The sequence below is a fragment of the Mus caroli genome, unplaced genomic scaffold, assembly GCF_978045245.1.
Source record: "Mus caroli unplaced genomic scaffold, Mus_caroli_1 scaffold_13, whole genome shotgun sequence".
NCBI classification, from domain to species: domain Eukaryota; kingdom Metazoa; phylum Chordata; class Mammalia; order Rodentia; family Muridae; genus Mus; species Mus caroli.
Window position 1 is genome coordinate 94,156,773 of NW_028227268.1, and position 15,365 is coordinate 94,172,137.

The 15,365-nt window shown below is 39.0% G+C and overlaps 1 protein-coding gene across 3 annotated transcripts in view; it reads right to left on the reverse strand.

Moving 5' to 3' along the window:
• Positions 1-8,708, reverse strand: part of Ppp4r3b (protein phosphatase 4 regulatory subunit 3B) — a 46,483-nt gene extending 37,775 nt beyond the window's left edge. For 2 of the 3 annotated variants that reach the window (XM_029484032.2, XM_021176118.3), the window contains exons 1-2: positions 7,393-8,707; positions 6,124-6,179 (exon numbers count right to left, since the gene is read on the reverse strand). In XM_029484032.2, the coding sequence (XP_029339892.1) occupies positions 6,124-6,179; positions 7,393-7,534 (198 nt within the window). In that variant the 5' untranslated portion in view covers positions 7,535-8,707. Of the gene's footprint in view, positions 1-6,123; positions 6,180-7,392 lie in introns of all 3 variants that reach the window. The other variant, XM_021176119.3, reaches the window with a different exon arrangement.
• Between the last annotated feature and the right edge of the window lie 6,657 nt (positions 8,709-15,365).

Sequence of the window (15,365 nt, forward strand, 5' to 3'; positions counted from 1 at the left end):
AGGAAAGGGTGCTGTGTTAGTTACTTTTCTATTTCTTTGAAGAGACACAACCAAGGTAACTTATAAAAGGAAGTATTTAATCGAGGGCTCACAGACCCAGAGGATAGTACAGAACCCCTGAGAGGTCACTGCATGAAGCTGTGGAAATGAAGCCTGAGTTGAGACTCCCAAATGTTGAAGATGCCAAATGCCAGAAGTGTGGGATAACTGCCAAGGAAAGCTGTACACAGAGAATGGAAACAGCCCAAAAGAGAGGCAGGGAGCAAAGCTGGAGAGGAGAAGCCACTTAGTCCCTTTTGAGCTCAGACATAAGCTACATGGCACTTTGGAGTCTGTCTTGCTGAGTTTGCTTTGGTCCAGGGTTTTTTTTTTTTTTTTTTTTTTAACTATGCTCTCATTCCTCCCTTTTGGAATGACATTATATAGTCTATGCCATTTTATGTTCAAAGTATGTAATTTGGTTTTTGGTTTTATAGGAAGTTGCAGTTAAGAGATTGCTTTGAGTTTCAGAACAGACTTTGAACTTTTAAACAGTGTTAAGACTGTGAAAGACTAGGGACTTTTAAGTTGAACTAAACACATTTTGCATTATGGCACGGCCAAGAGACTACGGATGCTGGGGAGCAGAATGTGGTGGTAAATCTCTTCTAGTCTCTGACATTTGAATATTGGTGCTATATGGGGAGGCTTAGAAGTATGGCCCATCACCAATTTGCAGAAAGAATAACCTAAGGTCTATTCTTCATAGAGTATCGTCAATTTTGCTTCTACTTTAAAAAAGGTTAGGTTGTCAAACTCTGTAAGGAGAAACTAAAGTTAAGATTTTAGTTTAAACACATATAAACAATCAGACATTAAATTCACTATGTAATATTCTAACAAAATGAATAGGGTTGTTTTGGATACAAAGTAAAATTTTAATTTAAAAAAATATTGGGGAAATCCACTTAGGAAAACTATCATTGCAGGCACCGTTTCTATAGTTTGTCCTTAGAGCTGTTTCTCTGTGTAATGCGCGGAGCTTCTTTGATGTATATTCACCGACATCTACCCACTGGGAGATCATGCTAGTCTTTGTACAAAACAGGAAAAACCTTTAAGATTTTAAAAAAAGAAAATCATTTTAGGAGTTAGAGAGACGTTACACTGGTTGCTCTTTTGGAGGACCAGGGTTCAATTCCCAACACCTACATGGCAGCTCACAATCACCTTCTCCAGATCTAGGGGATCTGAAACCTTCTCCTGGCTTCTGAGGATGCTGGAGACACATAGTGCCCAGAGATAGATAAAGTCAAAACACCATACACATAAAATACAAAAGCATCATTTAAACCCATCTGTCTAATACTAATACCCCCATGATTGCCTAATTTGATTGCCTAATTGGTTTCGATTACAGAGTGACCCCAACCCCAAATATTATTTCATTTATTGCATTCACCAGCACCCACAAACTGATGTTATGGATTTTGGATCATTTCTTGTTTGTTTGTTTGTTTCAGAGGAAAGTGCAAACTAAGTCCCCCACTACCGCATTAGGAAAATGCAGGGGTCAGCACATCTGGAGTGCAATGGATAAGTCTCATCTTGGGAAAGACACCTTTGTGATGATGGTATCTACCCTGTCAGGTAACTGAAAAACTCTTTCTAGGACTGGGAGGTAGGTCAGTGGCAGAGTGCATGTGCAAAGTGCTGGATTTGATACCCCCCCACCCCCATGGTACTACAAACAAAGCCCAGAATAAGTTATGTCTTCAAAAAATTTCAAACTTAATTAAAAAAAACAAACAACCCTAAAGAAGACTCAGATCAGCCCATAAACAACATCCTACTGGTCCAATGAATAAATGTGGACAGTTCTACAATGCTGTCTAAGTTTTGTTCTTACTCTCTGTCTACGAAGGGGGTGTGCTGAAGCTAAAAGTTCATTTTATGTTTCTTAAATGAGGATCTGCTTTCCAAATCAAACCTTACCACCAGCTCTAGATGTTTAATGTTAAGACTTCATTTATTTCACCCACTTTCAAGCTTAAATTAAAACAAACAAACAAACAAATAAAACATGGGGGGGGGGGGTTAAGACCCAGAAGCATATGGAATGCTATTTATTATGTGTGCTTAAGAAATGGAGATGTGAGATGATGGCCTGTAAGAAAACGGAAAGGTGATGTGCATAGTGGCCTACACTTTTAACTGTATCACTTAGGAGGCAGAGACAGGCCCATCTTTGTGAGTTTGAGGACAGCTTAGTCTACATAGTAAGTTCCAGGACTGCCACAGCTAAATTTTGAGACCCTGTTTCAAAAAACCCAGCCAACCAAAAATAATAAAAACAAAGAAAATGGTAATGAGGGTGACTGTTAGTAATACAAACCACATGGACTAGAGGTAGGAGAGACTTCAATAAATACTTTTGAATTACCCATGCCAACACATGCACATTAAAAAAAAAAAACTTTATTTTGATAACCAAGCCTCAAACCAAAAGCTCAATGTAAGCCTACTCAACTTCATGCACTTTCTGGAAAGAACTATGACTTTCTGGGCCCCGAACACTAGATAGTAATAGCAATAGTTACAGTCATAGTAACAGTACCTACTAGTAGTAATAATACAAAACAATCAACAGGACAGCAGCCTGATTTCTTCTTTGATGTTTTATCATTCACCATGTCCTCTAGCAACTTCTTGAAAACATATCAGAGTTACATTTTTTCAAGTCTATTTACTAGACTTTCATTTCGTCTATCACAATTATTACAAGAGTTTCCCACCCAAAGCTTTTTGTTCCTCCATGTTCCTCTCATCTAGTATTCATGATATTATCATACTGGTTTGCTTAAAGGCAGTATCATTTTCATCATTTTGGGTCTCCAACAAGAATTTATAATGGCACACTTTTGTTTGGTGCTTTCTCCTATCTCTAATTTTCTACTGCCCACACCTGTGGAATACAAGTTTTCTGTTTATAATACTTTGTGTTGAAATATTCCTGCTTTGCATTTTCATTCATACCCTTTCTGGACCTCAGCTACCTCCACAGGAAACACTTTCATGCATTTTCAGTAAGATCTAGGCTTACTGAAACCATTTTCACTAGCTATCTTATCAGTCTACTATTGTTTCACTGAAGTGAGGACTGATCTTTTAAACCCAGGAAAACATAACTATGTTAAATATGCTAAGTTCTCTCTATCCCTATGATTTTGACTTTTGATTTACTCAAAAATGGTAGGACTGACTTTAAGTTACTTAAACATGTATCAGACACTTTGTTTCACGCTGTACTGGATAATCATTTTCTTTTCTTCCCAATGAGTTTCCTTAAATACTTAAATGTACTGAGAAAGTATACTTCCTTCCCATCTCTCACCCTTTCCAGAACTAGACATGGTGGGAAAGTACTGTAAATTACTGATAACCTTCTACAATTCAGTTATTTGATACTTAATTGTACTTATTCTAATATATTTTGGGAGAGAAAAACCCATCTATTCTGAGCAGACAATTTAGCAGTCATTTTAGGACTGAAACTGTGACTATTAGTTACTCTGAATCTATTCAACATATTTTAATTTAGTAAATTATTCTATAAACAAGCCATCCATTCACATTTTAATTTAAAAATCTATCTGTTAATGATATATTTCTTTTAATTTTGGAAATAACTTTCTAGCATAATCTAAAATCTCAAGTGTTGACAAATGCTGATGTGATAATTCTAATAAACATAAAAATAATGTTGTATTCAAGAATTCTTACTTGTGCGACTTAGTAAAAACTGCAAATTGAATACGACTTTGGTTAAAATAGGAAAAAAACCTGTATATATTACAAAGAAATTAAACTTAAAACTTTAAATGGCTCTGACTTCCACTAGAAAGGTCCTCTTAATTTAAGTAAACTTCAAGTAAATAAAACAGGTGACTCTAGACAGTATTCACAGCATGCTTTTCACTATTCCCCTCATGTGTGTGTAATCTATAAAGATATGTAGCCCTGAACTTGAACTTAGATGGGACCAGTTGCAGAAAACATTTTCAGATGCCATAAATCTTTAAAATATATTTTTCCACTGTTTTAGACACTTAGTGTTTGTGTGTGAGTGTGTGTGTGTGTGTGTGTGTATGTATGTATGTATGTGTGTGTGTGTGTGTGTGTATCTCTCTCTCTCTCTCTCTCTCTCTGAGACAGGGTTTCTCAATATAGCCTTGCCTATCCTGGAACTCAAGAGATCCACCTAACCTCTGACTCCTGAGTCCTGGGATTAAAGGGGTGCACAACCACTGCCTGGCTTCGAACTAGTGTTTTAGAAAGCATCATTATACATGAAAGTATGCTTTAAAATTTTTAAGTATTTGAAGAACCACTGTATATCTTTAAAGTGTTGGAATACTGTTTTACAAATAAGCCTCTGCACAATATGGTCTTTTCAATAGGAATAGTAGCTAAAATATCACAACACATCAAGAAAAGTTATTTTAACTAAATGTGTAGCTAATTGCTCATGAATATGCACCCACACTTACACGAGCAAATGTCTTCATCATCATTTATATTCAGAGGTAGGAGAAAAAAAAATGACAAAATATTATTATTTCTTCACAAACAAAGACTCCCAAGTCAACGCAAACACAGAATACCTAACTGCCTAGTTGAATTAGAAATTAAATTTATTTAAATGTCCTTAAATATATCTAAGATACAGAGAAACACTCAAAAGTTTAAGGCAAATGTTTTAATTGAATTCTTCACCAAAAAGATAGACACATATAAAAAATTTCCAAGAAAAAACCCACCAGTTGAATACTAATATATTGAAGAACTAAGAATGTATTGCATGCATCAACAATTTACATTCATATTTTTACCATTAATAAGCTTTACAAAAGATGTAATTTTATCTCTTCTGTGAAGTGTTTATAGAATCCAAATTCTCATAGACCTTGAAAAAAAGATAGACCTGATGCTATAAATACAAACCTAAAATGTCTTTCCCTTCCAAAGCCTGTCATAGTGACTTTATTTACAAAACACAACACACTACACCCACACAAAAATCAAATGACTCACAGTTATATATATTAAAATTATAATACAGTATTTAAAAAAACTCCCTATGCTAACACAAATAAATCTTCAAAGAAGTGTGAAAACACAAATTTTTAGAATACATGTAAAGTATGTTATCAATAGTGTATTGTAAAAAGTTTAAAAACACAAAGACTACATATTATTTATGACTATATACATATGCAGGAAGGGTATAAAAAGCATGTATACAGAATACAGAGCAATTTCATAATAGGGTTACCACAGGGAGAATAGAGAAAATGAGATAGATACAAAGGAGATTTTACCTCTATCCATGTTAAACATTACAAAAGGTTGAAAAAAAATATTATGTTAATATTATTAAATCTGATGGTGTTATCATATAATGGAGTCTATTATATTATTCTCTAAACTATTTAATATTGTTAGTATTTCATAATAAAAGTGAAAACATCCACAGATAAGAAAAGATGACTTCATGTTAACTAATTAGAAATACTAAAACAGATTTCCTTTCCCAAAGTGACAATATTAACAGAAAATGTTGCATAATTACCAATGTGTATATTTATTAAGTACCCATTTATTATTTTAAAATATGCATACAATTAGAAGCAGACTTAAATACTACTTAAAAAAATTCTTCTCTTTGGTCAAAGGATCTAACTTCATACCACAAACAGGCTCTCCTTGCTTTAAAAACATCTCTTTGAATTATTTCTTAATGGTAGTAAGTGAACACTCTGAATTTTCTTTTAAGCCATTTCTTTCAAATGTGACTTAGAACAAAAGGTTTAGTGTAGAGCATATAGAACAGACCTGTTCTAGATCGCGAAGAATACATTGTATTGCAATACAAACAGTGGCTCAATTAAAAACCAACATTAAATCACCAATATAAAAACTGCTTTTCAGTCTGAAACTCTCAAACTGAAGGAAAATATATATGGTTCCTAATTTTAGTTACCAAACTTTTTCTCTTGTCTGGAAAGTATTCCCATCTTTGTCACATAAATACATCCTGGATCACAGACGAAGTTTTCAAATTAAAGATAAACAACTACTTGCCTGCTGTTTCTGATATGCAGTGTTTGGATTTATCTTTGACTCTAAGAGTAGCGATCCTGAAAGAGTAAAAAAAAAATGTCTGAAATTATAAAACCTTCAGTAGCACACATCTAGTAAGCATTTCATGTCTTCTCACCAGATGAACATCTGAAGCTACAAATGCATTTTAATTCATAGTTTCTAAATATAGACTACATGGTTAACTTAGACTGTTTCATCCTACCTCCATATGTCCTCAGAAGGAAGGAAATGTGAAATCAATATTCAGACTATGTGGTAACTAAAACCTTTAAGGTCTAATTGACCATTTGAAGACTAAACTTTAACAAAAGCTATTTCACTGAATTTCCTGTCCAACAAAACAAATTACAAGGACCCCAGAGAGACTTACCATACAAATTATATTTATCCTTTTCCTTTGACAAACTCTCCTCCTCATAATGTAGAAATACATGCCTCTTAACTCCTAAAAGGGGACTCTGCACTAGTACAACATTTGCCCAGAATAATCTAAGATTGCTATTCTTTTATTTCTTGCATGCATTAGCTGCTCCAATTGGGCAGCTCTTGAGTATAGGTGGTAGCTGTTTTATTATGGCTGTCAGTTTTTAATATTAAAATGGTTTCTATGAATTCTGCAATCAACAAATACAACTTCACAGTTCGCTTTAGTTTTCTAACTTGCTGAGATTGTGGAACCCACTTTTTCACTCCCTACAATGGCAGCCTTGGAGGGATCAATAAATAAATATGTACGTGCTTGTGTGTTTCGTGGCAACGGTCTGTACTAACTCCAAGAGAAAGTCCGTTTTAGTTTTCCCCAGCACCTGGCGATTGGAACAACTGAAACTTGTTTTTAAGGCAGAGTTTCTCTAAACCTTTTATACTACATAGGTACAACCGACAGGACTGTACCTAAATTAGCGGCTCGGAAGTGGGGGTCATCTCATGGGCGATATTCCTACCTGATCTTCTACTGACTTCCCACTCATACATTCTAAACCTCAGCAACCGGGCTGGGATTGGGGGGTAGGGGGAAGGAGTCAAATCCTCAATAGGGATGGAGGCGGAGAACTGCGAGTTCACGTCTGACAGAGAGTAAATCCAGGCCCAGCAGTTTGTTTTTATCGTAAAGGAGGGCAGGCTCAAGACCAATGCGCTGTCCCTAGTGGTGCTAGTCAGAATACAGTACTGGAGGCCAGTGCTTAACCCTCAGGTTGTGCCGCAACCGATGCACTATCCCCTGCCCCACCGTTCCAATAACCTTACCGTCGGACTCGGCACGAACCAGCAGCGACATCCCTTTGAGCTCCTCTACGTAAGTGGAGGAGACGTGCCCGGTGCCTCGGTCGTCCCATTGCCGGTCTTCGTTAAGGGTATAGACCTTCACTCGCCTCCGTGTATCCGACATGGTGGCTACTGGCCCCACCGTTCCAGCCGCCACCTCCTCGCTCACCTCGCCCGTATCCCTCACTCTTGAGAGCCGGTAGTGGCGGCAGCGGCGGTGGTGGCAGCGACTCTGGAGAGGCCCGAGGTTACCATGGCTCTAAAGGTTTAGCCGCGAGAAGGGGTGACCAGAGCCACCGAGAGCCCTCCGCTCGTGGTCTCCGCTACCCCTCCCTTCACCGCGGCGCACAACCACTCTCCCTTCCTTTTGCGCCCCGGAGCTCTCTCGCTCTCCCGCTGCCGCCGCCCGCCGCGGTTACTACTACAGATCCGCCATCTTGTAACCCGACTCTCTGCCTTTCTCTTCCTCTTCCAGCAGGTTCGTACGGGCTGCCCTAGCAGGGGCTACGGCGGCCGACGAGTCCAACGCACAGTACCTTTACCTCCGAACACACTTCCGGAGAGTCAGACCTCGGCGATCTCGCGAGGAGTGCGCCGCCGAGGTGAGCCGGCCTAGGAGGGACTTCCTCCTCTTTCGGCCCCGCCTCCTGATTCGGGAAATCTCAGTTGGGTGGGGAAGTCCCGCGAGCTTTTCTACCTGCGCCTGGAGGAAGCGTGTGTAGAAGGTTGCCTTGGCGATGGTGTTGCCGAGTTGTTCTTCGGGATTTGTAGGGCTGATGTTGGTCATGTGGCGGGTTGTCAACTTTGGACTTGCTCTCAACAGAACAGAGCCAGGCTGAGAAGTCGGAATGCGTGGACAGGACTAAGGTGAAGCCAAGTGTAGGCTGTCAGCCCGAAAAGGACTGGGGGCGGGGTGGGGGTCGTTCGAGTCATTCGTGAAGACGATGGGAGATCGAGCCTTCACCCACTAAAATCCGTTATAGAATCTGCGAGGCTTCTGCCGGGAAGGTGTTCCATGGCCACGATGAGCAGTGGGCGATCGAATGTTCCACAAACGCGTTGACAGTTCCTATTTCCCGCCGAAGCGTTCTTCCGTTAGCCTAGTAGCACGGACCATTTAAAAGGTTCAGAGAGACTGGCGGCAGCGACGAGGCAAGCACAGGCGTGCAGCCTCACAATCCTCGGGGAGCTCTCGGCCTCATGTGCCTCAAGAACGGTTTCCAGCGTTAAGTTAACGTCGCTCAGAGCGTGACGCTCGCCCGAAGGCATCCGCTCCCAGTGTAGTTCAGCCGCCTCTCCGTTCTCTTATACGGTCCCTCAACTCTTGGCTCTAACCTGAAAGGTGAACACGGGGCAGGTGCACATGTTGATCCCGCGGTGTATTTCGGGAGTTGTAGTCATCACCATGCTTGTCAAAGTGTGCTTATGATTTGACGAGGTTAGGCGGCAACTCATGTTTAAAAGGGTGTCTTATGTACATAGTCGCTTGATTAAAAAGGATTTCGAATTTTGAACTATCATTGCTATTCTTTAAATGTATGAGGGACCACGAAAATTAACCTGGTCTGCTGTCATTTGCCTGTAACGACTGCATATGGAAATGCCAGCCTATGGTATGTAACAGGATTCTGCCTATGATAAAAGGACTTGAATCACTATACATAATTTCCCGATAATCTGTGACTGATATGGACAAAATGTACTTTGAACCAGGGAAAATATGACTTGTTTTGGGAAGGCCATAGAAAGCTTTCCACAGTCAGTGTTTTAGTCCAATGTTAGAGGACACCCAAGGATTATGTCTAAGCATCCTTTTCATTGCCCACTCTAAAGGAGAAAAGAACGTTGGCAAGAGCACTGGATAGATCCTGGAAGCCCACTCAGCCTTTAGGACAGAAATTTCAGATGCCCAGAGCATTCTCTGTAGAATGTTTTGGTCAGGGTCCATCCAGCTTATGCTGTAGTCGGGAAGCATCACCGTGCCATAGCCATACCTTCCCCCAGAGTCTTTTACAAGGAAACTACAACCCCAAAAGGTTGTAGCCCAAATGAGCCCCTGATGTCCTTGATCTTTACAAGTAATACCTTTATATGTAAAAAAATTAAAATGGCAAAGAACTTCTGCAATGCAAGGTAAGTCTCTTCAGTTCCTGCTTCCAGCTATTCTCCAGAAAACAGTGACTATATCACTCCTCACTAGATTCCCCTCTCATTCTCACTGTGTGTGAGGTTAGACTGGGGGCAGTTCCTTGGTGTGTGTCCTATACATTTGTACATTTGATTTAATGCTGCTATCATCATCTAAAAATGTTAAATAATTTTTGAACATTGTTTTCTTTTCACTAGGTTTTATGCTGTACTTTGTTTTAGAAATAGTTTAGCATGTGCAAATGTGTGTGTGAATATACTGTAGTTGTCTTTTGATAATTTAAATGACTGTTTCCGGGACTCAAATCCATCCCAATATCTGTATGATGAAGTCTTTCATATAAAATGGCATATGTTTTGCTTATAACCTATAAGGTCCTGCAGAATAATTTGTATCCTTTTGGATTATATTACTATAATACTTTATGTAGTTATATTACAATACAAATGCAACACGTTTTTAAAAGAGATTTTCATTGCGTGTGTGTGTGTGTGTGTGTGTGTGTGTGTGTGTGTGTGTATGTGTATGTGTGTGGTTCCCAGAAGGTTTTGGATGCTCTAGAACCAGAGTTATAGTTGTGAATAGCCAGATGGGTTCTCCGCCAGAATTCTTTAACTGCTGAAACATCTCATCCCTGCCATGGAGGCTTTTAAAAAATGAGATTTATTCATTTGGTGAAGGGAGGGGCTGTGCTACAACATAGTGTGGAAGTCAGTCCTGGAAGTCAAAGTCAGGTTGTCAGTCTTGGTGGCAAGCACATTTGCCCATAGAACCCTTTCTCCTGCCTCACACAGGTATTTTTGCAGGAGGAAAAAAATGCGGAACAAAAAACAAACCAAAAAACCCTCCCCTAAGCCATATGAGTTCGGTAGAATGTGTATATAATATGTATGTATGTATGTATGTATGTATGCTGTTACCGCTTTCAGTTCTCTGAGGACCTTCTCTGAGAATGATTTTGTGTGTGTGTGTGTGTGTGTGTGTGTATTTATAGAAAGGCTTACAGCCTATGGTCTAGCTAGTCCAATGGCTCTCTATGAATGGAAGGCCCAAAAATCTAGTAATTTAGTCTATGAGGCTGTATGTCTCTATGACTCTGCTGGTCTTCAGTATATGGCAGAATCCTGAAGAAGTAGGCTCCAGTGAAGGAATGGACTTGCCAGTGAGATCAAGAGTAGGAACAAGCAAAGAGAGCAAACTTCCTTCTTCCATGTCCTTTACATAAGCTGCCAGGCAAGGTGTGGCCCAAATTAAAGGTGATCTTCCCACTTCAAATAATTTCATTAAGGAAAAAAAAATCCCTGTGTACCCAGGTTACTGTCTTAGTTGGAGTTTTATTGCTGTGAAGAAACACCAACACCACAACAATACTTGGGGAAAACATTCATTGGGGTTGGCTTACAGCTTAGAAGTTCAGTCCATTATCAACATGGCAGAAGCCTGGCAGCACACAAGTATACATGGTGCTGGAAAGGTAGCTGAGTGTTCTACATCTTGATTCACAGGCAGCAGGGAGAGAGAATGTGCCACTGGGCCTAGCTTGGGCTTTTGAAACTCCAAAGCCCAACCCCAAGGCCATGCCTATTCCAACAAGGGGACAAGTCCTACTATTTTCAAATAGTGCCACTCCCTGTTAGCCTATGGGGGCCATTTTCATTCAAAGCAGCACAGGAACCTATCCAATTGGTTGGGTTTTAGTTAATTCCAGATGTAGTCAAGCTGACAACCATGAATGGCCATCACAGGTTGTATACTAAGGCAAGAAAACAAGCAGTAAGATTGTTTTTGCAGAATGGTTTTAGTGTCTGACACAATGTGGCCTCTTTTTGCTGACAATAACCATGTTGCCTGTGCAAAATTTCAGGCACCTAAAAATATGGAGGAAATAGCTAGAGACTGCAATTGAGGTATTTAGGATATTTCAGAGACTAAATCTAGGTCCCAAGTGATAGACTTGAGCTTATTTCTTGTAATTTTAAGGGTAGATATAGGATTTGAGGTACATGGAGCTCCATTTTATATTTTAAAGATATCTGAATGCTCAGCCTAGTCATGGCCTTGTAACCAAGGCTCTTGTTGGGAAAACCCAAAGCCTTAAAATGTGGTTGAGAGCCCCTTAGTGATTTTGGGATTGTAGACTTTTGGACCCTCAGACCTTGTAGATGCAGCTCATGAAGCCTTATAAAAGCAAGCACTTTCTTTCCTGTTGAAAGTCCTTTACTACTTGCTTATTTTCTCTCTAGCTCTGAAACCATGGTAACTAGGTTTAAATCTATGGGAACTGCTGGGAAGATTACACACCAAAGGAACTAAAATCAGCTAGAATGTTGAATTGGGAAGTCAGATTACACCTGGTATTAGATTTTCAGTGTGCAGTTAAGAGGCTTCATTGACTTGCACTCTTTGGGAGCAGGTATTTAACCATAAAATAGACTACAGGCATAGGACAAAGTCATTGCAGGTTTAGCTCTTCAAGGCTTGGAAAGGTTTTGCTGAGAAAAGTGGAAATGAGTTCTCCACATAGCACCTTGGACTCCTGAAGAAGACAGCTTGTTCCTCTGATGTGCTCACTTGTGAATCCTACTTGTTTTGTTAAGTGGTTTAGGTGGTTGTCTCAAAGTGTTTTTCTCTGATACACCTTTTAATTTCATAACCACCAGAAGTGTTGAATAATAGTGGTGCTTGTTTTGTTCCTGACTTTGACATAGTGTTATGTTTCTAATACTTAAGCTAATATATATATATGTGTGTGTGTGTGTGTTTCTAATACTTCTAATATATATATATATATATATATATATATATATATATATATATATATATATATATATCATGTGCATTCAGATCCTGCTGAGGGCAGAAGAGGTTGTCAGATCCCTTGGAACTGTAGTTTACTGGTGGTTGATAGAAGCTACCCCTGTAAGCCATCATGTGGGTGCTGGGAACCCAGTCCTAACTGCTGAGCTGTCTCTCCAGCCCATTTCTAAGTTTTGACTGATATTTGCCAATTATTGACATTGTATACATTGAATTTTGTAAGTTACTTCTCTGGGAACTGGTGATATGTGTTCCCCTCAATATTTTTGTTATTTTATATTTTATGATAATTACCTACATACTTTATGCTTTGTTTTTTAGTATCACTTTCTAGTTTATGAATTCTTGAGAATTATGGTAATTTTATAGGCACAATTTAAAAATATTAGTAGGCAACTGCTAATGTAGTTTTCATGAAACATGGTGTTTTTCAGTACTCCTAGCACATGTTGAATAAAGTTCAGTCTTAACTCTAAACTGCTTTACTGTATATTCTCTTATCTTCATCTGATTATGAAACTACTACTACTCAACAGAGCCTCTCTCCTGCCATCATTCCTTAAAGCCAGGCTCACCTAGTGGCCGCTCTATATTAAGAAGCAATTCAAATTCCACTGCTTAGAAAGTTACACTTTTTTTTTCCCCCTTCTAGTTAATAACTTGTTTTCTCTATCCAGCTTCCCCTCCCCCCCCCCCCGCCCCCTTTGGAAAGATTAGGTTGTACTATGTTACCCAGACAAGGGTTAAATATCTGTGTTTAAGAGATTCTTCTGCTTTAGCCTCCTCTGGAGCTTGGGTATTGCAGGTGCCTGCCACTATGATCAACTCTTATCACTATAAAATGACTTTGTGTATCAATGTGCAGACACAATTAAACCTCAGGGATCATTCATTTGGAGATAGGGTCTCTTCACTGGCTTGGAATTTGGCCAGTGAGCCCCAAGGTTCTACCTGTCTTCATCTCCCTGGTATTGGGATTACAAGTTCAAGCCTTCATGTTTGGATTTTTTTAATGTGTGTTCTGGGGATTGAACTGTTATGCCCATAATAAAAATACATTGTTATTCATTTAGTATGTGTATATGCATATATATATATATATATATATATATATATATGCCATGACATACATGTGGAGGTCAGGACTTGTATGAGTTAATACTCTCCTTGTACTATGTGAGTCTCTCAGATTAAAGTCAGGCTTGACGGCAAGTGCCTTCATCCACAGAGGGATCTTGCTGGCCAATATTTTTTTTTTGAAAACTTTTTTTCCTTTTAATATTTATTGTGCATGTTTATACTTTTTTTGACAGTATGTATGAGGTCAGAGGACAACTTAGGGGAAATCAGTTCTTTCCTTCTATTACATGGCCCTAGATTGTCAAGACTTGGTGGCAAGTATCTGTATCTGCTGAGCCATCTTATTAGCTCCTACCATGACTTTAAAAAACACCAGAGCCAAGATGCATATAAGCAACTCTCAACATTTGGGAGGTAGAGGCAGAAAGATAGCTTCAATTTAGGTCAGCCTGTTTTACAGTAAACTCCAGGGAAGTTATGGTTATAAGAAGTCTTAGTTATAGTGCCTATCAACTTAATTCAACTTAATTAGTAACTATATTAAACATTAAGTTTCCAAAGGAAACAAAGAACAACATACTGTAGCACTGTGCTCATAAAAGACTCTTTTTAATTTTTTAAAAAATGTTTGTTTGGGGTGTGGGTGTGTGTTATGTTTTGCCAAGGCCTCTTAATATTTTCCAACTGAAAAGGAAAGCGTCACAAGATTCACCACTGGGGTGGAAATTTCTTTTGGGGTATCTTAATGTCTGTTGCCATTGTTTCCATACACAGACCCAGTCAATTCACTTGCTGATGAACTTGACTTGGATTGGTTACTTTGGTTCATAGGCATCCTTTCTCGGGGGAGGATAGATCTCAAGAGGTCATAAAAAATCCTGCTTTCTATAACTTTCACTCTTAATTAGCTAGTTGTCCACTGATATCAGATCTATTATCTTTACAACCTGCAGGCTAAAGTTAGCAGTGTGACTGCTTCCTCCTCTTTCAACTTTATATTCTACTTCCCCGTGAGATAATCAAGTAGCACTGTTTTAGTTGACTTCTAAGACTTGCATATCAAGCATCAACCAATAAAATGCCCCAACAGACTTGTCTATAGGCTAATCAGATGGAAGCATTCTCTCATTAGTACCACCCCTGGACAGGTGATCCTGGATGGCTTAAGAAAATAAGCTGAGGAATGCATGAGAGCAAGCCACTAAACAAATCCTTTCTTCCTGAAGGTGATTTTGTTCATCACGAACTATATAGGACAGATCAGTCCAACCCCTTACCCAAATGTCTGTCTAATTTAAAGCATCTGCCACTACACCATCATGTGTTACATGCTTGTTTACTAAGCATGCATGTTAGAACGTTTAGCTTTGCTTGCTGACATCACTGCACATGTCATAGTGCTCAGTCCATAGTAAATGTTAAATGAATGAATTCAGTTTGGCTAAGTAAGCTGAATGGAACAGCTGCTGATGTTCATGCTTCTTAGATCTAGAAATTTAAGATATTTAGGAAGGGAAGGAAAATAGTCAAATAAAACCCATAGTTTGAGCGAGGAAGATGGCTTGGCAGGTAAAGGTGCTTGTTGTAAGTTTGATGACCTGAATGTGTTTCTTGGAACCCACAAAGTGGAAGGAGAAAACCAACTCTTACAAGTTGTACTGATTCCCACCCATGCACAGTAGTTTGTAAGTACACAAAATAAATAAATGTAAAAACAATTGAACACTAACTTATGTCAAAATAAAGGTCATAAAGGAACAACCTGTAAGTACTATAAATGTTTTTGGCATATGATAATCCAAGATTAAACACTTAGAAATTATGGAAAACTACCATGATTTAAATAAAGATGAGCAGACGCTCTGGCTGGCACGAGTGGTAGGCTCCTGTCTTAAGCAGAAGTGATGGT